Below are 26,011 nucleotides of genomic sequence, written 5' to 3' on the forward strand. Positions count from 1 at the left end.
GATCGGACAAATTATAACGCGTAGAAAAAGATTCATTTTATTTCTTTGTCAAATATGCCCCATTTAAAAGCACAGCCAACTAGTGTTTCGTCTTGCTACACTTCCTCAGGGCTTGAGGAACACCAAATAGATATTCCTTCAAAAGACTGGAAACGTAGTGGCCAAGACACAGTGTAAATAACAAAAAACAAAATCTGCAAGTAATAGATCTCAATTCACTGTAAGTCCGCCATACAAGGTATAGTCTTATACAGTGTGAATCATTTTCTATTATTCTGCCAAACGATCATGAATGAGTGATGATGTCCAAATCCACACCCGGACATCACGTGTTCAGAATCAATCAGCTGGCCTTACTTTCCTCGCCAGTCGCATCAGCCCTACCGTTCCTTTTCTGACTTAAGCAGTTCTCTGTTGATTAATGTGGATTTCCAGCTCCTAGGCAATGGTACCACTACTACTAGAGACAGCGAGGAAGTAAAATCAAATTTAAGGGAGATAACGCACGTGTGTGAGTATTTCATTGTGATTATTTCGGACTAATCTAGTGCAGTTTGTCAACCTACCCTCCATGCTGTTTGCCCCACACATTCTCATCTATCAGCCTAGACTCTGTCTCACGTGATAGATTCAAGTTCTTGTACAAGCACTAGAAAAGCCAAACGAAAAACAAATCCTACTGCAATGCTGGGAAACAATTAAAATAGGATTACTTTGTGTAAACGGTGCATGGATGAGATAACAAATTATATATGTAATGATGATCTATACTTTTCAGATGTAAAATAGTCCCTCTTGTATTCCACATGAAGCAGTCAGATACTCCTAATCAGCCAATAAAGAAGAGACTGAAAAACATCAGTGGTCAAATCACCATAATGATTGACAGTGTCTCATGTCAACAGATGAAGGTTCATGGAGCGAAGAAGATAGTTGCTGAAGAAGGCTGAATCAATTACAGGTCAAACTTAAAATCATGAATGAGATGCAGAAAAAGAGCACATAAAAAAGTTTTTTAAAAATCCCACAATCACCTCAATCATCATACCCAGCTCAATGCCATAGTGAACCAGCCCTCACAGCACAGGGCACTGTCAATTACAGAGCAGTGCTCTGCCACCCTCTGACAAAGTGCACCACCATCCACTGCATAGTGTCACCCCACCAGCGGCACAGTGCACAATCACAGACTGCATACCACACTGCTACCACAGAACAGTGCACCATTACACTCAGCAGAGTGGCCGCCAGTCTTTTGTACACTCCACTATTACCCCTTGAACAGTTATCCACATTCTGTGGCACAGTGCACCACAGACTCCGCACAGTGGCCGCCAGTCTTCGGTACACTCCAACATTACCCCTGGAACAGTAAACCACAATCTGTGGCCCAGTGCACCGCACACCCAACCCACTGCATACCATTCGACACCTTGAAACACTTCCTTCTACACAACGTAGTTACCCCCAGTTTTGAAGCAACAGTTCATGTAATGCATTTGAAAAGCACAATTGCTCTTTTATTGATGGTTCGCCCTTCAAATCACCCCAGTTCTTGTTCATGTTTCACATTTGCAGAACCCTAAAGTATATCATGTACGTTTCTTGGGAATTGTATTTGTATGTTTTTTGTTGAAAAACGTGCCTAAGGCTATTCATTACTAACTTTGATTAATATTTTTACCGTGTCAATGAAGACTTTACCATCTACACACCCTGGAGAGGTCACCACCAGAATGACGTTCATTATGAGCATCATTATCAGCATCATTTATAATGTCTTCATAACAGTTTGATGTCCAGGTATGGAGGTGAAATTTTGCCTCCTCTGGTAGGATTGTAAATCTCCTGTCCATGCACAACCATGCAAGTGCTGAACCACAGACAACATTTTGCATCAGTGCCTTAAAATGGATCCTCATCTCTACTTGCAGCCATTTCACACCATGTGACATAGTTGTCAAATGCTCTCTCCTCTTAATGCCGATTACTGGCCTCGTTGTAGAATTTTGAAGCACTTGTAGTTTCCTCATGTTGGACTTTAAGGTCATGAAATATTATCTCCCTATCAGAGAAAAAGTTATATTGCCAAACTGGGGAGAGTTCTCAGCAGACAAGCCTAGAACTGAAATGAAAAGCCCTCTGAATGTGTGGCATACTGTGGTGGTGGTGCATGTGGAGGGAAGGCAGGGACTGAGTCAGTCCCGTCTCTTACCTGTTGGTCTGGCCAGGATAGACCTAGGTTGACCAAGATCCAGTCATAAACCCATAGGTCAGTTGCCTCCTTGGAAGAACAAACATCAAAAACAAGTCCAGTGTATCCCTGGAAAAGACTCCAACAATTGGCCAAAGGCAGATTAACAAGCCAGTAGGTAATGACTAGCGTACACTTATTGGACCACTGAGCAGAGAGCATGCCACTAATCAGCCAATCCAAGGTCAGCATAGATACTATGGCCACAGTTAATGGTGGCGATTGATGAATGTAGTAAGCAACATGACTGGTTGTCAAGAAGCTGCATTACAATTCTAGACACATGTTGCCCGGTATAAAATCAATTATGAACAATGGAAAAGCCTTCAGTTTAACTTCATGTGACATGGACTGTCTCACTGTAGAAAGTGAAATAGTGCTTAAAGTATGGGAACATTCTGTATGTTGTCCGATCAATACCAGACAATGGACATTAGGCTTCATTAATGGACAGTTTATTTAATTAATGGATATGTGTTACACTACCTCAGGACGGCATTAAAGAGACCCACACCCGCTGCCAGAATGTTCTAAAGCTGGGCCTGCTAATTTTAGCATAATGCAATTCATGGAATTTTTTCCTTTTTCTCTTTGCTAATTTGTGTTTTATAAAGTATTTTTTGGTCATAAAATCCAACAGGATTGTAGCTAAAGTCTGCCTTCCTATTCGATGCAGCTGAAATATTTCTGAGCCGAGTACAGAGCAATTTATGGGGAAGGGAAGTGGCCTATTCTGCTTGTCACATCAGGCGAATAACTCTTTTAACAATGTGGCTGCATTGTAGTTTTATCTTACCAGTGACAGTTGCTAACTGGGATTGTATTCCAATAAAACTACAGAGCATGTTTGTGTGTCTGAATGAAGGCCACCAAGGCTATGAAACCCCCTCTGGTGTTACTCACAAATCTTCCAGTGGGTATCAGCAGCTTCTTTAAAGTCAAAGTCCAAACCAGAAGCCCTCAACCTCTCTAAAACAATGAGCTGAAGCTCACACAATGCCATGGTTTACAGAAAGATTAATAGTATATTGTTCAGTTTGTGGGAGTTTGTTCCTATCCGTTCATTCATCCATCTTTCCATCCATGCACCAACAAAGATCCACCCATTCACCTATATCCAACCATCCATCCACCAAGATCCATCAATTCACCCAGATCTATCCTTTCATATAAGCACCCAACTATCCTTCTGTAAATCTGTCCATGCTTCCAAGATACATCCATCAACCCATTTGTCGATTTTTCCACCCACCAGATCAGTCAATGTACACAGATCTATTCATCCAAGCACCCATCCATCCTTTCATCATAGCACCGACCATCCATCCGTTCATTGATCTATCCATCCATGTACCTAACAATATTTAGACATTTACCCACCAAGATCCATCCATCCACATAGATCCATCCATCCAGGCACTTGTACATTCATCCTTCTGTATATCCATCCATCCACCCACCAAGATCCATCCATTTACTCAGATCCATCCAAGCATCCATCCATCCATCCAACCGAGATCCAACAGTTAACCCATATTGATTCAGCTATCCACCCAAAGACTTGTCATGTTCATCCATCCATCCCTCCATTTCCATCCTTCCATTCAGGCACCCATCTCCATCCATTCATGTATCTTCTCATGCATTCATCAAGATCCATCCACCATTGACCCATTCATCCATAGATCCTCCTGACCAATTGAATCATCTATAGAGCCATCCTCCTGTTTTCACTCTCCATTCATGCCACGCTCTTTATCCTTTCATCAATCCATCCACTTGCTCATCCATCGCCGCGTTCATCCATTCATCCATTCATTCATTCATTCAGTCATTCAGTCCAGCACCTATCCACCTTAAACAACAATAATAGAAACATCACAATGCTCAAGTAAAGTTAAAATCTGCTAGGCATGTAAAAATCTTAGTGCCACATTATATTAGAGGAAAACTGTAAAATTAAGAAAAGAAATTGGAACTCCATAATAAATAGAGCCAGAAAAAAGTAGTACAGGCAACAAACTGGAGCTTTTCAAATGCCCTACAGTGTTATTTTGTTCTGTGAAAAGTATGTTCCATTCATTGTTCAATAACCTTTGAGGAAGCAGTTCTTATCTATACATCATGCAACTGCATTATATGCCAGAAAGCTGTAAAAAAGGAACAGTCCTGAAGTTATGGACGAATGCTGTCTAATTAGATCAGTAATAGGTAATGGACAACGGACATCAGGCTGAAAATTAGGGACAATCCGTGTAATTTTTGGACAGGAGGTCACCCTTGTGGAAGAGCATGTGTACAAGGCCACGTTACTGTATCCCAGCTGCTTCATAGGAGAGGCTTCTCTGAGAGAAGGAATATGGGAGAGCAAATGAGGTCCAGGCAGGTTGTACAGAATGAGGGACATTTGGCAAACACCAAGAGGGTGACAGACTGTGTGGGCAGCACTAAACACTGTGGGGAGGAGGGGGTGTAAGTGTGGAAATGGTGGTGGGGGTGTATGTATGTGAGCAGTAGTGATTTTTGCCAGTGAAGACTTTGTCCCTCTTAATGGTGGTAGTTGCTTGTCAGACAGGCATTTTGACCAAATTATTCATAAAGATCATTAGACACAGTGTATTCATGAATACCTTTCACTAGAATTGCTTGTCTTCATTCACTTCTGAGCATCAACGACTAAAGAGAGCTCTACTCATGCACACATTTCAGCTCAAATTTTCTTAGGAAAACCTTAAAATGCAGTCCAGCCCAACTGCATTTAAAAATTACCTCAGAACATGTGTAATCTACACAGAAACGGGGAAATTGCATACAATCAACCACTGAAAACAGTGAGGTTCATTGCTGTCTACCTTTTGTAGTTTGTCAGCATGTTCTATCTCTAGTGCCTCTGTTCAAGTTGGCCGGAGCAGACATGGGGAAAGAGGAAGATGAAAAACAAGTTGCAGGTTGACAGTGTTTGAACTTTAAGGCTTGGCATTCATTCTGCCGGGATTAAATTTGGTGCACAATTTAAGCTAATATATGTAGAGAAAATAATTAAGGTACACTTGGTATTGGAAATCCTTGATTCAGAAGTCGTCAAGAAATGGACATTATGGGGTAGAGTGGACCTGTAACTCAGAGGCTTGATTTAAAATGTGTATTTCCTAGTGCCTTACTGACTTTCATTGGTATCCTGGGATTTTGCAAGCGCTTTTTTTCAGGTTTTATCAATCATGAAATATGTTTTGGTCACCTAGAGTATTATCTCAGTTGTGAATGGGGGGCGTGGCTAGCAGCCGAGAATGGAAGACGTGAGCTGAGCTAGCTCCGACTGTAAACCCCTTAAATATTAGCAAATTATCCTGAATGCCTGGTATCCAACCCCTTCCCTCACACGTCTTTCCTGCGAAACGGCTGTAGCTGCGCCAGGAGGTATTTACAAGACCTGAGATCCCTAAACCGAGACGCTCAAGCCAGATCAGCAGCGGGGACTAACGGAGAGGGGGAAGCCACGACCCACAGTGCTGCTGGAGGCGGACTGGAAGTGGCACTGACCTGGGTGCGACGGCGACCCATCGTCCGCAGCTACGATTCCTGTCGAGATCAGCCGCCGGAATGCTCAGGGCGCTCCCGTGACCGCCTCGCACGGCGAGAGGCACGACTGGGGTGGAAAGGCAGTCACTGATCCGAGATTGAGACTCCGGCGGCCGCCGTCGCCATAGCGGAGAACGCCCCGGAGGCGCCCACGCCCCATCGGGTCCGGACAACAGGTATTACTGGCAGGAGGCAACGACTGCGCCCACACCGGCACAGGGGGTGGCCCCTGAAGGTGGGAGAGGACTCGCTCGCCGGACCGCAGCAGAAACGAGGGTGGGCGCAGGCGGCCTCGTGTGGAACCCAGAGGTAGCGCCGTGCAAGCGCAGTCCCCGTCCCACAGTACGAGAACAGATGGCCTGGAGGGGGAAGACGACACCTACAAACCCCACGGGCTAGGGCGCGCACTCGCCGGGAGAGGCGAGACGAAGGGAGCAGACACAGCGAGACGCCGGGTGCAGCCCCGGGCCCCACCGGACACACAGCAGCGTTGCGGAGCGAGACCGCCAGGGGGGCGCTCGGGCCACGGACTTGGCATCTGAGAGGACACTGGCCCAAAGTCTGTGCAGGGAGGATTGGTGCATGTCACATCGGGGCGCAGGTGACCCACAGGCGGGCACGGTGCACGAGGTACGCACAACGGGGGTACCTTGCACTGACGGCTATATAAGAGACCCCCAGCAACCCGCGCCCGCGGAGATCCATATTGAAGAACAATTGCGGGCCTGGTGGTGTGGAACGGCCCTCGTTGCAGTCTCTCCCCCCCCCTCCGCTTTCATTCCTGCACACCGACGAGGGGCTATAGCACCGAGGCACGGAGCCGGTGTGGGCTCCAGGAGTGGAACACCCACCACAGTCGTTGGCAACCTGCTTGAGAGACAGCATTTCATAGGCAAATTTGGGACTGGCCAAACCTAGCGGAGTGGACCTACACATGAGGCGATACCAGCAGAGATGTGGTCTGCGCTGAGATGCCTGATGGAGAGTGACGCCTTGACTGTGGCTGCAGCTACATAGGGGTCCCTTTAATGAGATCCGAGGACGTCGTTCTATGCCATACTGGGAGTCCGATGGGAAAGCCCATAGAGGCGAGGGGAATCCTGCCACGCATCGCGGATACCCTACTGGAGTAGACCCTCACGATATTGGCCAGAGGGAATAGGGTGGGCTTCCCTACGTCAGGAGCGCTGACTTGCTGTGCAGGAGGGGTGCCCGTTACAATACCCATCTGCTGAGCGAGATACCGCTGAGAGCGATGGGGAGGAACAAAGCTCGCCAACAGGACCCGGCGCCGTGCAATGGGGTACAATCCTCTGGATCGGAAGACCCTCTGGCCTACTCAAATGACGACATAGTCCCCCTAACTGGCATCAATACGCAGGAGGCCAAACTGGACCTTATCCTGACAAAAATGAGGGCCTCCAGGGAAGCCTTTGAAGCACGAATTGACACGATGTCGACGGGGCTGTCACTTCTGAAGGATGATCACAAGAAATTAGCTGAGAAAGTGACAGAACACAAACTCGCTTTCGCTGATTTGATACCGCAGCAGACGGTACATTCCACGCGCCTTGAGGACATGGAGAAACAGATCCGGGGATTAAGAGACAGAGTGGATGATGCCGAAGGGCGCTCGCGACGCAACAACATTCGCATTTTGGGCGTGCCCGAACGCAGCGAGGGGACGAATCCGACCCGCTTTGTGGAGGACTGGCTGAAAACAATACTGGACCCGGCGGAACTCACCCAGATGTATAGCGTAGAAAGAGCGCACAGGGTACCCCCCAAACGGCCCAGACCAGGAGCTCCGCCTCGCCCACTGATAGCACGCCTCCTACACTTCAAAGACAGGGATGCAGTGCTGAAGGCTGCGAAGGAGAACGGCCCACTCAAATTTGAGAATCAAACAGTCTCCATCTACCCGGATTTCACTCAGGCTGTACAGAAAGTCAGGGCGTCTTTCTGGGGAGTAAAACGCGCCCTGAGAGACCGTAATATGAAATACGCACTTTTCTTCCCGGCACGCCTGAAGATTATCCATGATCGTAAGACTTACTTCTGTGACACCCCCGAAGAGTTCTCAGAGTGGATGGAGGTAACACTCACGCCGCCACAGGCCCAAAGGGCTCGACCGGAAGTACTGCAGGAACGATTGACCGGTGATCAGGACATGACCCAGAGCCGGCCGCGGACCCCGGAGATGGAGGTCCCGCAGACTGACCAACTCGAAGCGTCGAGAGGAGGGAATCCTATAACAATAGCACTGCTGACAACTAATGCTCTGGCAGAACATGATGCGAACATTGGTAAGGCGTCAAATAGCCACACCAGCTCTCGAACGGCGGCTTCAGATACAGATGTCAGCCTGCAATTATTCCCGCGCATCACGGCGCAGATGGCAGAAGAAATGTGAGCACTGGCGCAGCGGATGCAGTTTGGTAATGTATCGAAGGAACTAATTAACTGAACGGGGGGGAGGGGACTAGGAACCAGGGACCCTGTTGTTACTAGGGTGTTAAGTAAACAAGACTTTTGGTAAATATCTGGTAAGAACGCCCGACTGGGCTCACGCCCCCCAAGCTTAGGCACGATTGCATTCTGTTCATGCCCCTATTGGGTACTATGGTTTGGTCCTCCACGGTTCTGGCAGGGGGACCTTAAGGTTGGGGAAATGCACGTACACACAGCACTAACAATGTACACCAAATTGACAGTTTTAATGAGGAAAGGGGCAATGTCTTGTGGTGGGAGTACTTGGTGTCATGTCGTCTCCTAACAATTACAAGGTCTGCTCTTGGAACGTGAGAGGTATGGGCTCTGTGCATAAAAGGCACAGAGTGTTGGCCCAACTGAACAGGCGACAAATACACATTGCGTACCTCCAAGAGACACATCTGAACGGGGTGGAGAGTACTAAGTTGTTACGGAAATGGAAAGGTCAACTTTATAACACGACATACTCTGTGTTTTCCCGGGGGGCGGCAATATGGATTAGAAACACTGTTCCGTTTAAATTAATAGAAACAAGAGTGGACAGGGATGGTCGCTACGTGTTCGCACGGGGGATACTGAATGGCGCATGCATAGTATTGGGCAGTATATACGCTCCCAACACAGACCAATCACGGTTTTTCGAGGAAGTTAGTAGAGTGTTATCAGACTGGACGGCACATGAATGGATTATAGGTGGTGATTGCAACGCGGTATTAGACCTCACACTTGACAGATCACACCCACCACTACACGCGACAGAAAGTAGGAAGCAGGCCATAGCGTTAGCACAATGGGCGAATGGCTGGGAACTAGATGATGCCTGGAGGGCGCTGAATACGACTAATAGGGAATATACGTTATACTCCCCGCCCCACAAGTTGCACACCAGAATTGACCGTATTTTCTGCTCCAGGTCGCTGACGGCGTCTGTTGTATCTGTGCTGCACATGGGAAAGACACTGTCAGACCACAACCCATTGGAACTGTTGCTACAGTGGGGAAGACTGCCCACTCCAATACCGATTTGGCGATTGTCCCCGGGTTTGCTGGAGGATTTAGTTTTCAGGTCTACATTATTACAAGCAAGCACAAAATACTTTGACGAAAACGAAAACACGGCCAGCTCCAGGCAAATTGAATGGAACGCCTTAAAGGCGACCGTGCGTGTGGTGGCGATGGGTACAAAGGTGGGTGTAAGGTACCTGGTTCTGGACAAGCTACGGGAAGTGGAGGGCAGCCTGGCGATGCTAGAAAGCGAGGTGCAGGTACAGACGGCACTCTCACACAACTCCAAGAGGCCCATATACAGCACGCGGAACTATTGGAAGAATTAAGGGTAGTAGACTTTAGGGAATACACCAACACACACAGGCTGACAGAGCAGGTGTGCTCTTAGCACGATTAACACGCAACGCCCCGGACGGCGCTCCCATAATGGAAGTGAAGGACAGGTCCGGAGCGATAATGCAGACCCAACTAAGAGATAAATACTGCGTTTCAGCATTATTACTCTGATCTGTATAGCCCACACGCATCGCTTTCGGTCCGAGACTTTGAGTTATTCCTATCAGGCACATGTATCCCGCATCTGACTGCCGCTCAAAGTGCAGACCTCTCGAAACCCATCACAATAGCTGAAGTTAGGCAAGCCATTAAGGCATTGCCAGGGAACAAGGCATCCGGGACGGACGGGCTTCCGGCAGAATTCTATTTGGCCTATATTGATCTGCTAGCCCCCCGTTTACACACACTATACAGGGAAGCACTGGAAGGCGACGCCTTACCAGGCAGGACGCTGCAGGCGTTGATAGTGTCTCTATTAAAGCCGGGGAGGGACGCTTTACAGTTGGAGAATTACAGGCCCTTGTCTCTGTTAAATACGGATTCCAAAATACTCAGTAAGATTTTGGCAACCCGACTCTCCCAATACATCCCAGATATGATACACTCTGACCAATGCGGTTTTGTTCCGGGCAGAAGCACTGCCTTGAAATTAAGGAGATTGAGCCAACTGATGACTCACGATGATATGGGGACGGAATCCGAGGGGTGTATATCCCTGGACCTTCGACAGGCCTTTGATTCCCTTAGATGGGATTATATGTTTGCGGTGATGAGCAAATTTGGGATTCCCCCGTAATTTATAGCATGGGTGACTCTCCTTTATCGCAAGCCCACAGCGCGAGTCAGGACCAACAAGTGTATCTCTGCCCAGTTTGAGATAGCGAAGGGTACGCGGCAGGGGTGCCTACTGTCGCCCTTGCTCTTTATAATCGCCCTAGAGCCCTTGCTGATAAAGGTGCGAACCCTGGCAGTCGCGACTGGGATCACCAGACGTAAAACCCATCATATCATCTCGGCATATGCGGATAATATTTTGTTGTTCCTAAAAGATATCACATGCTCGCTGCAGCCGCTATCGGCGATCTTTAATGACTTCCACGGACTTTCGGGTCTCATGATCAATGCAGCGAAGTCCTATGGGTTCAGTTTCCACAGACCAACGGAGGAATCGCATATAAACCTTCCACCTTATCGTTTCCAAATGGCGCCCACGACTTTCAAATACTTAGGCATCCAAATATACAGACAAACGCAAGACCTCTTGGATGGCAACCTCGGTAAGGCCCTGACTGCCCTGAAATCTCAGGTGCAATTCTGGATCACCCTACCCCTGTCGGTGGCAGGCAGAGTGGCGATCTCCAAAATGGTAGTACTACCAAGGCTGATATTTTTTTTCACAAACTTGCCGATTCTGGTGCCCATGTCCTTTTACAAAACCCTGAATATGATATTAACGGAATTGATATGGGGTACGGGCAGAAGACGCGTGAGCCTAGCCAAATGACAACTTCCTACAGACGGGGGTGGTATGGGAGTACCTGACCTGATTGCATATGGATATGCATGCCAACTCCAGTGGCTGGCTTACTGGCTGGCGGGTCGTAATCTCCAAGAATTGAATATGACAGAGGCAGACAGGAATAGGGGAGATATCCACCGGTTGCTGCTTCCAAAAGCCAAGGTGCCAGAATCAGCCCCACCCCTGCTTAAGTTAGCGATCAAACAATGGAGAAAGGCGGTCAGTTACACGACCAAACATTTAACGTATGCTCCCACGATACCGTTGCTGGGGATTCCCTTGGGGACTGGGGCATTAACGGAACGCACACTGCGACCTTGGCATGATGTAGGCGTTCTACATATAGGAGACTTTTTCTCGGAGGGCAGACTTTTGACAAATGCATAATTCACCCATTTGCACCAGACACCGCGGGAGTTGTTCATACAGCACGCGCAGGTCACACATTACATAACTACGCATTGGGCTAGGAATGGGGTGGAACTGTACACGAATACACTAATCACTATGCAATATCTTATGGGGACAGGTAGCCACCTAACGAAATGGCTGACCAATGGTATCAGAACCAACAAAGCTATTTCATTACAGCCCATCCGGCTGCGCTGGGAGAGAGATGCAGGGAGAAGTATTAGCGCGAAAAGGAATGGGAGAAAATTTTGAAACTGCCTAAAAAAGTGTCGCGCAATCCTAAGTTCAAATTTATCCAGCTAATGATTGTCCACAGGGCCTATTTAACTCCTCACAGAATACGTGCGATGTTCCCTGACGTGACAGGCACCTGCCCCAGATGTAACCAGGATGATGCTGGCCTGCTACATATGTTCTGGGATTGTCCCAAACTGGGGTACTACTGGGTAACGATTCACCGGATCCTCACTGCGCTGGCACCGGGCAGGCCTTATACTTCTTCACTGTATGGCATGCTGGGGTTAGGTCACCAGGAGAGGAAGAGGAGTGTGGCTACCAGATTTGTGGATTTGGCGTTGTTGTTAGCAAAAAGGTTTATAGCAATGAAATGGAAATCAGTCAGACCACCGGATGTAGAGACATGGAGTGGGGAGGTGCGGAGATGGGGTAAGGCAGAAGGGCAGGAATTACACAGAGAGGAACGCAGAGGCCTAAGAAAGACTCCCATCTCACTAGATTGGAACGCACTACTAATGGAATTTGAAATGGGTACTAAGGCACACGAGGTATAGATACGCGCAGGGTTAGCCATAAGAGACGGGGCTATAGCAGGACCCGCAGCGGCCAATACACTGGGCAACACATACACTGATACATGGAACAAATACACACTGGATGTACTGCAGACCTTGCCTGCACAATATAAATGGATATATGTTGAAGTGGGAGACAAAGTATCACACTGGGGAATCACACCGGTGCGTAGTAACAAGGCATTGCTACGCAACGTACAATTTGCATAAAGTGAAGTGCTGAGGAAGGTCGGAGGGGGGAGTTACATGTAAAAGGAAAATGAAAATTGAAATGTTTGATTTATGCTGTCACTGACACCATATCTGTGAACTGTTAACTTTACCTCACAAATTTATCTATGCATTGGTGTAATTGCTGAAACAATAAAAATATTTTCAAAAAAATATCTCAGTTGTGAATGGCCTCATGCCTATAACCTTAGAGAGAGTCTAATGCTGAAAATTTTATGTTTTGGTACCTTGAGGGATAACTTTGCTTTCAGGTGCATTGACTGGTAAATTCTATGTAACCTGATAGTAAGTATTTCTATGTAATACCAGCGCTACAAAGTTCTAGATCACCTTAAGGATAGTTTTGCTAATTAAGGTCACTGCTCCTGAGTGTAAGATTTGACTGATGTTTAAAAACCAATACTGCACATTTTATGTGAAACCCTCTCCTGTCTGAAGAAAACACTTTACTGTACAACTTGAGTTTTGGCTATTCCGTGAATACTGAGCCTGTAACTGCTCTGTTGCTTGACAGGTTCCTGCTGTCTAAATTCAGATCATATGTCTGTGTAACCTGTTGCACTCTGTGGTTGTCTTGTTACTTTCAACTGGGACACCCTCGGCGGATATGCTTTATACGAACGATCTCCGCTGCAATACTTTCCACTGGAATAATCTTTGATGGGTCGTGTCTAATGAATGGGCGTCTCCTCTCACGGTGGAGCTATTTCCTCCTCGCAATGTCGAGCAATCCAAGATGTAGCTATCTGGACGCTTCGCTTCCGCCGCCGAGGGTGTCCCCATGAAAGTAACAAGACTGGTGGAATTGAAAACTATGCACTCGACTGCCCTAGTCCTGATGAGGCCAACTAGTAGAGTGGCTGAAACGCATCGACAGATATTTTGAGACACCATAAAAAATCAAAACAATACAGAATAAGTTGGGAGTACCTAAAACATATAGTGGTTTGAATTTACAAAACCTCAAGGTAGCTCCAAGATGGTGATCTAACATGGAAGGGAATGCACAAGGATAAATACTTGTGAGGTGCATCCCCATTGATAATAAGAAAGTAGAAATATATTGGTTTTTGTGTTATATGTATAAATGTAAATATGTGTGTATATATATGTTGGTATGATGTATTTTTGTATACATATTTTGAAAACACAAAAAAGATGACCGTTTGAAATGAAAGTATGAAATAAATACAATGCAAAGAGACCAGAATTTTGTACACATATTGTTTGTTCATTGACTATGGATATTTGAAATATATGGAAGTTGCTTAAAAAAGATTTAAATCTACAGGAAGAGTCAATTTGGGTTTCTCTTAGTCTTACTATTTAGTACACTTATCTATCCCAAGGTATTGTTTATTTTTTTAATTATAGGTGGTGACAAAGAGCACCATCTCCTGCTGGTTCATCCTATTCCTTAAGCTCTTCTAAGCCTTGTCCATGAAAGGCTATTTGGAGGGCATTCCTATCCACTCCACTAGATCAATGGCTTCTTACACATCTCACCAGAGGTGTTCCAGTGACTGGCATGTACAGTGCAGCCATATGCTCATATCTGCATATATTTGCTAAACATTTATTAGGGTTCCTCTGTGTTATTCGAGCACACAACATCAACCTACCCATCTAAGCCAATGACACGCAACTGCTACTGTCCCTTTCGGACAAAACACCAGGACAGTGAACAACTTCAACTGCGTGACTGAAGTGGCCACCTGGATAAAGCCAGCTGCCTCAAGCTGAAAACTGACAAGGCTGAAGTTGTAATTTTCAGGAAAAGATGCCTTCCATGGGACCCAGTTTGGTGGCCTACAGACATAGGATCCACCCCTGTCCCCAGCTCACAAGTACAAAAACTTCGGATCATCATCTGCAACAAGCTGGTCAGCTCCGTCGCCACATCCTGCTTCCACACTCTGAGGATGCTAGAAAAAAATATTCAAGTAGCTACCAAACAATACTTGAAAGACCGTCATCACCAGCTGCCTAGACTACTTTAACTTTCTCTATGCAGTGATCACCAAACAACTGATGAAACGACTACAGACTGTCCAGAACGCAGAGGCCAGACTTGTTCTTTTTTTTTAGTCCTCATACATGCCTTAAGGGACGCTCTTGATGAGATACCTCCAACCATTCCATGCTGGCCAATTCTGTTTTGACCCTTGTGTAAGGCCTATGGAACGAGAAAGGGAGTTTTCCCTCAAGATAATACTGTTTCCTTATCCGACTCCTGTTCACAGCACCTGGATGACCGTATGTTACTGGGGAGAACAGGACTGACAGTACCCTGGCATAATCATAGGACCGACTTCACTTCTCCCTCCAGGCCACTAGAGCCGCCCATATCTTGTGTATACTAGTATTGTCACAAGCCATGTCAGATTCGCTGGTACAGATAATATGCTTCAGACATTCTGCAAAGGACAGAGGGATTTCGGATTTCCAAGCCCTACAAATTTCCCTCCTTGCAAGGATTATTACATAAAACACAAATTTAGAAGCCGGAGCATTCATACCATAATCCGTCAAAAGACCAAAAAAGATTTGACCTAGAACAAACTTCAACCTGCTGATGCAACACATCTTCTAAGAAGCCACGTACCTCGGTCCAAAATAGTTTGATTCTCGCACTGTCTGCAAACATGTGGAAATCGTCTGATGCTGGACACTTACAACTGGGACAGTTGTACACCCTCCCGGTCACTTTAGATAGTTTTCTTAGAGTCCAATAAACTCTGTAAGCAGTGTAAAGATGATTCCTCGTAAGTGCAGCTGGTTTAACTACTGCCTGCAACATAGAAAAAGAGTCACACCAGAGGTTACACATTTCCTGATAATTTCCTCCAAAATCACTACCCCAGAGTTTTCTGACTTCCGATTCCACCGCTTCACCAGCTTTCAAAAGGGCCCAGTACCAAAAAGAGACTTCCCGTTTCCAAGTGCCCGTTCTAGAGACTGAATCGAATTTTAGACTTGCATCCTCTTTGCCACAGGACTGCGTTGCCCACCACGCAGAGAGCTGATAAAACTTTAATCTTGTCAGAGTCCCACAGGTTAAAATTGAGAGTGACTCCCACCCAATCAACTGCGAGTCCTCCTGGAGGTCTCCCTAAAATCTAATACCAGCCGATTTAAGTGGTTGACAGAGGTAATCCTGGAGACATTCAGGAGTGCCGGGAGAGTCGCAGATTGGAGCCTGTGCTGTATAATATGGAATTTTCAAACCCCTTCTGATATGAATCCAGTTCTTTAATGCTGCTCCCAAGATCTTAAGTCTAACTTTCTTGTAGAACTTGGGATCTCCAAACTTGTAGAGAAAAAACTCCTGCCCCTGCCGAACATCCTGTAACATTGTCTGAAATAGTAAACCTAGTGAGGAAGAATCAGTTTTGTTGGCCAGAATTCTAAAAGCATGACAGTAAGTAAGTAGATCAGGTAAAGCACGTCCTCCCACCTTGAGAAGACCTCTCCTAAGCTTTTTCCATGCAATTCTGGGAGTTTTAGTGGCCCGTATAAAAGAGCCAATTTTACCCTGCAGTTTAACAATATCCTTTGGGCTGAAAGATAAGGGAATCGAGTTATACAAGAAAGTTATTTTAGGCAAGATTATCATTTTAACGAGGTTGACCCTCCCGTAAATCCTTAAAGTAAGGTTAGCCCAGCGCATTAACAGACTGCCAACCTCTTTAGAAACCCTCTTCCAGTTAATCTTTGGTACGTCTACCAGATTCTGGGCTAGGTGGATCCCAAGGTATCTCATTCAACACTTTGCCCCCTGTGTTCCATTGGCTCGGTTCCATTCCGTTATTTCGGTCTTGTCCTTGTTGATTTTATATCCATAAACTTCACCAAATTTTTCAGCCTTCTGAAGCAACCTCGCTATAGCTTCTGCTGGATTGGATGTATACGTAAGGAGATCGTCCGCATACAGAGCAAATTTTAACTCCAGTTCTGCACTTTTAAAGGGTTTAATGAGAGGATCAGCCCTGAGCCAGCAAACTAGGGGTTCAATATATAAATTAAATAATAATGGTTACAAAGGACACCCCTGCCTAGTGCCTCTTGAGATGCTAAACCATTGCGTCAGAGCACCATTAACCAACATTTTTGCTTGGGGGTTAAAATAGAGGGATTTAACAGCCCGCACAACATTTCTCAGAAAACCAAAACTTTGTAAAGTCTCCCAGAGATCTAACCAATTCACCTGATCAAAAGCCTTAGCAGCATCTATTGAAACTATCGTAAGTGGGAGCTTCTTATTCGCCGCAACATCTATTGACCCTACAGCTTGAAAGGTGAGCTCATTCAGCTGTCTACCGGGTATAATCCCACTCTGATCAGGGTGCACTTTTGCCTTAATAATTTTAGCCACCCTTGCAGCCAATATCCCTGCAAAGACATTGTGATCAGAATTTAACAGGGATATAGGTCTGTAAGACTCAATTTTCTGCGGATCTTTGTTAGATTTCAAAATTAGAGTCACTATTGCACCAGACCATGAACTTGGATTGCATTCTCCTTGCATGTATATTTTATTAAACACATTTTTTAAAACCTGCACCACATTGTCCAGTATCCCAAGATAGACCTCTATTGGAAGCCCGTCGGGGCCGGCTGCTTTGCCCCCAGCCATTTTCATAGGTTGTGCTCTGACCTCTCCCTTGGTTATACTCTTATGCAAAAACTGCCTATCTTCGTCAGACAGCTGAGGGAGTTCTATGGAATTTAACCAATACCTAGCTCTCTCTATTCCTGATTCAATGTCTTCCTCATAGAGGTTATACATGAATGATCTAGCCTCCTCCCGAATCTTGTCGTCATCATATAAAAGAACTCCTTACCCTCTTTGAATGAAGCTCTTTATCTGGTTTCTAGCCCTGTCCACCCTAGTCTTCCAGGCCAGGAGAGAACCAAATTTCTCGCAGTAAGCAAAATGTTGGAGCTTACTGGCGTCCCATCTATCCTTCAAGATCCTATCTAAATTGGCCTGCAAATCTGCCTGGAGACCCTCTAGCTTTCTTTCCAACTGCTGCACTAAATTCTGGAAAGCCATAGAGGCCTGCTGTAGTTCTTTCTTTTTTTCCTTGATCTTATTGAGCCTATCGGCCTCAGCCTTTTTCATAGATTTCCTTTTGACAATCATTATAGAACTTAAAAGCCCTCTTATATATGCCTTAAAGGCCTCCCATACTATCTGGTCCTTGTCAGAGCCTGTATTAAACCTAAAATATTCATCCGTTTTTACTTCTAGCTCTAGCCTCACCCGCTCATTCAATAGCAAGGTCCTATCGAGAGTCCACCTCCTCTGACACTCCTTTTGTTTAAAGTTGAATATCAACTCCACAGCTGAATGATCTGATATGGTCGCTGGAATATGCACTATAGACTCGACTTCCGAAAACATAGTCTGATCCACCAAGAAATAATCAATTCTGGAGTGATGTTTATATTTCTTACTATAAAAAGAAAAATCCCTCAGGCTGCCATTCTTAACTCTCCAAATGTCCAATAAATTAAATACTTTAATAACATTTTTGAGCACAGAAAACATTCTAGGTGGAATAGTGTATTTCGCTTTGGAGGTCCGGTCTAACTGCCTATCCAGTACCAGATTAAAATCCCCCCCGATTATAATGGGTGCGGATGTATTTAGCAGACTAGCCTCTAAGTTTAAAAGGGGCCCCAAATTATCTTCATTCGGCCCATAATACGCTGCACATACTAAAGGTAACCCGCAAACTGTCAAGGTAACAACCAGCCATCTCCCTGACTGATCTGTGTCAAAATGTTCTACCTTTATCCCCGCGTTACCTCTAACAATTAGTGCAACTCCCCTTGTGCTACCCTTTTGTTCAGAGCAGAGCACATCTTGAACCCATCTACGCTTACCAAACCCTTGCTTACATTCATGGGCCTCTAGATGGGTTTCTTCTAACAAACAGATATGGGCATCACTATTGTTTAAAAATTCACAAACCCAGGACAGCTTCCTCCTGTTTCTCAATCCATTCACATTCTAGGTAATAAACGTAATTTTATTTGACCTGTTCATTTTCAAGACTCCCAGAGCTCTTCCCGCATTGACCTAACGTTTTTTCCTTTGACTTGTATGAGGACTAATTTTTCTGTTTTTTCCCTCTTGCTCCCTACACCCTGTGCACCCCCCTCCACCCTCCCATGAGAAACCCTCCTTCCATCCCTTGGCGATAAAAAAAAATGCCTATTCGGGACACCCGTCACCTCCCAAGAGCAGCAAAGGCACCTAACCTAAAAAAGAAAAAAAAAGTATAACTAATAAATAATTAGTGGTGGCCCCCTGTATTTTATATGTGTTTGTTTCTTTTTTTACTTTCTTGCCTTTCACTCCTTAATTCCGTACTGGAATAAGAGCATATCAGAAATCCGTATTTACCTCTAATTACCCCTTCATTTGGGCCAAGAAGTGACCCACTTCTTCTTGGGAGCTAAAGTTATGCATCTTATTCCTCCACATCACTTTCAGTAATGTAGGGAATTTCATTTGGACGTGTGCTCCCGGAATCCTTAGCTCAGGCATTCTGGAGCCAAGCTCCCATTGCCTTTGCGCAGTTCTTTTTCCAAGATCTGAACGGATTTGGTAAATCACAGAGTCAAAATGAAGCGCCGTATCAGTTAAAGCTCTCCCTAGAACCAATTCCTTGATAGCATAAGTCTGAAAGTTAATTAACATTTTTCTGGGAGCTTATCTGTCAGGATGTAGCTTAAAGGGATCTCTGTGAACCCTCTGAATTTCTTTCTCCAGATCGATATCTTGTCTGTCCTTCAACACACCCTCCCTAAGGAGTTACAGACAAATGCCTTAATGTCTCCATTCTCTGATCCCTCCGGTATCTTAATGATTCTAAGGTTGTTTCTTCTTGCTTGCATCTCAAGCCTCTCCATATCCGTCTGCAAGGATCGATTTTGGGCTTTTAAGGTCTCTAAGTCCTTTGCATTTCCCAGGCCAGACTTGTTCTTAACCTCCCATGCTGGTCCCTTATGACACCTCACCTGCGAGACCTCTACTGGCTACCCATTCACTCACTAGTGTGCACTGTTCAAGCTCCTCACCCACACATACAAAGCACTGCATATTCCCAGCCTACCTGAACAGCCCCTTACATTTCCACCAATCCTCCAACCACCACCACTCTGCCAGACTCATACTAGCACACTCTTAATGGCATATTCAAAAACAGAATACGAGGTCGGCCCTTGTTGAACATTGCTCCTAAAGCAAGGAATGGCCTCCCACACCACATCAGAGCCTCCTTCTCTCTCCTTGAATTCTGCCAGCGGCTGAAGACCTGACTCTGCGTATAGATCCACATATGGCTAGCCTTACTCTTCTGCGACCTGCCATGATACCCTCATGAGTGATATTCTGCAATTAAAAATACATGTAACAAAGTATGTGTTTGGGCTGTTACCACTGTCATTGATGCTGCTTGGTTCCTCTGCACACCCTCTGGGGCCTGGAAAAAGTATCAGGAACTGCCATCAACTTTTTATAGACAGGTAGTGTGGAGCCTCATCGTTACTGCTGGGAAATCTTTTTAACGATTCAGAAAAGGGGGTGGTGATGAACAGAGTGTCTGAATTAAGCAGACCACTCTTACCCAGTCCAAAGATCAGGGCTTGATCCATCACCGTTATTTAGCTCACTGCCCCATCCCAGCTCAGAACCTGGCTATATGCAAATTAGTCTGTCCCTGGCCCAGTGCATCATGGGAACAGGGCAGACCAAACTACCAAGCCAATTCTTCACCAGAAAGGATACAAGCTACCGGGGACCGGTTTCTGGCATTTCAGCCTCGTCGGCCCGGCTTGCTTGAATCCTGATGGAGCAGTGAGCATGGGACTCATGTCTGAGTATACCCTGCCACACCTATAGTGGCCAAAAACGATTCAGAAAAGGGGGTGGTGATGAACAGAGTGTCTGAATTAAGCAGACCACTCTTACCCAGTCCAAAGATCAGGGCTTGATCCATCACCGTTATTTAGCTCACTGCCCCATCCCAGCTCAGAACCTGGCTATATGCAAATTAGTCTGTCCCTGGCCCAGTGCATCATGGGAACAGGGCAGACCAAACTACCAAGCCAATTCTTCACCAGAAAGGATACAAGCTACCGGGGACCACCATAAGCGTGGAAGGGTATACTCAGATGTGAGTCCCTTGCTCATTGCACCATCAGGATTCAAGCAAGCCGGGCCGACGCCGCCTGAAATGGCAGAAACCGGTCCCCGGAAGCTTGTTTCCTTCCCAGTATAAGAATTGGCTTGGTAGTTTGGTTTGCCCTGTTCCCATCATGCACTGGGACAGGAACAGACTAATTTGCATATAGCCAAGTTCTGAGCTGGGATGGTGCAGTGAGCTAAAAAACGGTGATGGAGCAAGCCCTGATCTTTGGACTGGGTAAGAGTGGTCTGCTTAATTCAGGCACTCTGTTCATCACCACCCCCTTTTCTGAATCATTTTGTCCACCATAAGCGTGGAAGGGTATACTCAGATGTGAGTCCCTTGCTCATTGCACCATCAGGATTCAAGCAAGCCGGGCCGACGACGCCTGAAATGGCAGAAACCGGTCCCCGGAAGCTTGTTTCCTTCCCAGTATAAGAATTGGCTTGGTAGTTTGGTTTGCCCTGTTCCCATCATGCACTGGGACAGGAACAGACTAATTTGCATATAGCCAAGTTCTGAGCTGGGATGGTGCAGTGAGCTAAAAAACGGTGATGGATCAAGCCCTGATCTTTGGACTGGGTAAGAGTGGTCTGCTTAATTCAGGCACTCTGTTCATCACCACCCCCTTTTCTGAATCATTTTGTCCACCATAAGCGTGGAAGGGTATACTCAGATGTGAGTCCCTTGCTCATTGCACCATCAGGATTCAAGCAAGCCGGGCCGACGACGCCTGAAATGGCAGAAACCGGTCCCCGGAAGCTTGTTTCCTTCCCAGTATAAGAATTGGCTTGGTAGTTTGGTTTGCCCTGTTCCCATCATGCACTGGGACAGGAACAGACTAATTTGCATATAGCCAAGTTCTCAGCTGGGATGGTACAGTGAGCTAAAAAACGGTGATGGATCAAGCCCTGATCTTTGGACTGGGTAAGAGTGGTCTGCTTAATTCAGGCACTCTGTTCATCACCACCCCCTTTTCTGAATCATTTTGTCCACCATAAGCGTGGAAGGGTATACTCAGATGTGAGTCCCTTGCTCATTGCACCATCAGGATTCAAGCAAGCTGGGCCGACGACGCCTGAAATGGCAGAAACCGGTCCCCGGAAGCTTGTTTCCTTCCCAGTATAAGAATTGGCTTGGTAGTTTGGTTTGCCCTGTTCCCATCATGCACTGGGACAGGAACAGACTAATTTGCATATAGCCAAGTTCTGAGCTGGGATGGTGCAGTGAGCTAAAAAACGGTGATGGATCAAGCCCTGATCTTTGGACTGGGTAAGAGTGGTCTGCTTAATTCAGGCACTCTGTTCATCACCACCCCCTTTTCTGAATCATTTTGTCCACCATAAGCGTGGAAGGGTATACTCTGATGCGAGTCCCTTGCTCATTGCACCATCAGGATTCAAGCAAGCCGGGCCGACGACGCCTGAAATGGTAGAAACCGGTCCCCGGAAGCTTGTTTCCTTCCCAGTATAAGAATTGGCTTGGTAGTTTGGTTTGCCCTGTTCCCATCATGCACTGGGACAGGAACAGACTAATTTGCATATAGCCAAGTTCTGAGCTGGGATGGTGCAGTGAGCTAAAAAACGGTGATGGATCAAGCCCTGATCTTTGGACTGGGTAAGAGTGGTCTGCTTAATTCAGGCACTCTGTTCATCACCACCCCCTTTTCGGGAAATATTTTTAAGACTAGTCTGATGGTTGGGAGTGTTTCAAAGGTGGGGGAATCTGCAAGAAGATTGTACCCCAGATATATATTTTACCATAGGTAAATTCATTGTGCTTAAATGCTGCCAGTCATTTCTGGTTATTTCCCTTCTAATTGAATGTATTGCTCTTCTACCTCTTATATTAATACCAATTACTTTGCATTTATTACTCAACTGTCCATCCTCCATGTAAACTCATATTTCTGTAGCAGGTGAGCTTGTATGTACACATGCTCTGCTCATTCCTATCATCTAATGTTGGGCCAGACATCTGCAAAATGCTTTTGTTCCTTATCTTATGACTAAAATTCAAAAACAGCAAAACACACAAGATGATGGACGGAATGTTGCACAATGGAAAAACATTCACCCCCAGTCACAGATCTGGGTTTAATCCATCGTTATTTTGCTCACCAAGCCACCCCTGTTAAGACATGGCCATATGCAAATCAGTCTTGACCCTGTGCCTCATGGGAACAGTCCAGCCCGAACTGCTAAGCCATGTCTTTCCTAGACCGGGATCAAGCATCCTAGGACCGGTTTCTGGCTATCAGCCGTCTTCAGCTAGGATAGCTTGACTCCAGTGGCTTAGTGAGCAAGGGACCCACGTCTGGGCAATACCCTTCCCACATGGGGTGAACAGCAAAACACACAAGATGATGGACGGAATGTTTGCACAAAGGCAAAACATTCACCCCCAGTCACAGATCTGGGTTGAATCCATCGTTATTTTGCTCACTAAGCCACCCCAGTTCAGACATGGCCATATGCAAATCAGTCTTCTCCCTGTGCCTCATGGGAACAGTCCAGCCCGAACTGTTAAGCCATGTCTTTCCTGGACCGGAATCAAGCATCGTAGGACCGGTTTTTGGCTATTAGCCGTCTTCAGCCAGGATAGCTTGACTCCAGTGGACTTGCAAACATCTGTGTCAAGCTTAATTCTTTCTTGGAGTGCAGGGTGCCACAGGTTTGGTTCCACCTTCATCGTCTTCTCCCCAGAGGGTGCTTACGGGGTCCCACAGGGTTCCTCTCTGAGTCCCCTTCTTTCTAACATTGATGTCACTCCCTTGGTGCAACTGGCAGAAGATTTGGGGGCCAAAATCATTGCCTACGTGGACGTTACCCAGCTTCTGTGCACATGGGGGAAATATGAGAGCTCCACTTCCTCGGCTAAAAAATGCCTATCCAAGGACTTTCAGTGGCTGGCCTCCGCACAAATAAATTGTAATGAGGAGAAATTGGAAATTCTCTGGTATGGAAAATTTCCTCTTCAGTTCAGAGAATCTCTCTGGCCGTCCGACTCTACGATGCCAGCCTCAAACGGGCAACCCGCCAAGAATCTGGGGGTCTGGTTTGAGGAGAATCTCACGTTTGCGACCCAGATCAAGAAGTTAGCTGGGAGCTGCTTCTGGATACTAAAGAGCCTTTGAGAATTCCTCCCATTGCTCCCTAGGGCCGCTAAGGAAACAGTCATGCAAGCCCTGATTTAATCCCGCTGGACTACCCCAATGCCTTGAATGCTGGCATACCGTGATACCTGATCAACAAACTCCAGGTTGTTCAAAATGCGGTGGCCAGGGTTCTCCTTAATGTTCCTGCAAGAAGCAGCTGTGACAACATCTGCACCCCCTGCACTGGTTGCCCGTAGGCAAAAGGATTAAATTCAAATCCTTAGTTATAGCACACTGTGCTCTTCACGCCTCTGGTCCTATCTATCTACAAAAGCGCTTCACTTTCTATACTCGTGCAAGACATCTGCGCTCTTCCACTCAACTTCTGGAGCATGTTCCGTGTTTTCGGCTGCATAGGATGGATGGCAGCTCCCTTGCTCTGAAAGCTGCTTTAGCCTGGAACTATCTGCCGTTCACCGTTCGGTGTATTAAGGATCCCATTCTGTTTAAAAAAATCTGAAAACATTTCTCTTCGTTTAATCTGGTGCTAACTCTCTCCGGGACGCTCCTCGGAGTAGCCGTGTGCGTTATAAATATAAATAACATAACATAACATTAGATAGCAGAAGTCTGGAGAGCATGTGAATAATCAGCACTACCAACTACGAGCAGATGCTTACAGGGTAGAGTGCAAATGCCTTTCTTTATTGCTCCTCTCTCTTTGCCCCTTCCACTGAATACCCATTTCACGCACTTATTACTCTCTGTGAGTTTATAAAAACAACAAACTTAAAGAGCAAAAAACATGTTTTCATGAATAGGAAAAAAGCAATTTAAATTAAGGCTTCTATTTCAATAGAAGGGTTGAGCGGGTGCGTTGGTTAGTGTGGATAAGTGCTATTTGTTGTTGACTTTTCATTTACTTGATTTTTATTCAATTTTATGGGCGTCTTTCAGCATAGAATACACTTCTGAGATGTTTTGTTGTATTTGTTTTTGTGTTGCAGTTCTTTAGTGTTTTTTGTTTTTTTAGTAACATTTTCATAGATTTCCTCTATTTGTCCTGGGTATTGCTGATCCCATGCCTTTTATTCCTCTTTTTTTCTTCCAACCACTGTCCACACCCTCCTACCCAATGAATTTAATTGCACTTATTCCTCTGCCCTCAGTTATGCCTTTGACGAAGATAAGAGGCAACGAATTGCTCGCTGTTCACAGCTGGTGTCTCATGAATTGACTGGGCTTTTCCTAGACGAAGAAATATTCCTGACTGCAAAGCAAGCATTACAGGAGCTACAGTGTTACTGCAAGTACCTACAGAGGTAAGAGGAACAGATGAGGTTTACTGCAACTTATTGCAAAGTCAAGATGAGCCAGCATTGTTAGTGTATACACCCCCAGAATTAATAGGAAGAAGTATTGTGAATGGGAGGTAAAGAAAGAGTTGTCAAAATGCTATTGCCTTATCTCTTTTATTTCACAAATATATTGTACAGCTTATGGAAGACACCCTTCTCAGGCATACTTTTTCCCCTTTCGCATGAACATGGAATTCTTCATTTTTATTTGCTCACAGTAATTTAGCCTCAGTGTGCGTTAGGTTGTGGGAGAGTTGTTCCATCCAAAACCAAAGGGGATGATGGACGGAGTGTAGAACATTGCAAGCACTCACCCCCAGTCAACTGATCTGGGTTTACTTCATCAACATTCTTTAGCTCGGAGGAGGAGCTTGGCGGGCATCCGTGATGGCCGCGTGAGCACAGCGCTCTCCGGACCCCCGCCGCTCCCGGCATGATATCCTGAACATATCCTGATTTCTTACAAGGATTAATGGAGAGGAACCTGGGCTGATCTTAATAGTGTTTTCGGATTTTGAATTGGACAAGGGGCACCGAAGCTACATCGACTCAAACTTTCGGGGCCCGCATTGGTGGCGAGCCCGGGTCTTGGTGGGGCTCTGTTGCCGTGTCGGAGTTGAACAACAGCGGCAGGGGGACTCGACTCATGGGTCCCCCTCTTAACTTTCGGTTTCGATTCTGACTCAGGCTATGTCTTCCAACGGAGGTGTCT

At 46.0% G+C, this 26,011-nt stretch overlaps 1 protein-coding gene across 1 annotated transcript in view; it reads left to right on the forward strand.

Moving 5' to 3' along the window:
* The window catches only part of MCM3AP (minichromosome maintenance complex component 3 associated protein), a 642,417-nt gene that overhangs the window by 383,683 nt on the left and 232,723 nt on the right, over positions 1–26,011 (forward strand). The window contains exon 17 of the mRNA XM_078681440.1: positions 25,111–25,263. Within this exon, the coding sequence (XP_078537566.1) occupies positions 25,111–25,263 (153 nt within the window). The remainder of the gene's footprint in view (positions 1–25,110; positions 25,264–26,011) is intronic.

This window comes from Lissotriton helveticus, chromosome 3_1, assembly GCF_964261635.1.
Source record: "Lissotriton helveticus chromosome 3_1, aLisHel1.1, whole genome shotgun sequence".
NCBI classification, from domain to species: Eukaryota; Metazoa; Chordata; class Amphibia; order Caudata; family Salamandridae; genus Lissotriton; species Lissotriton helveticus.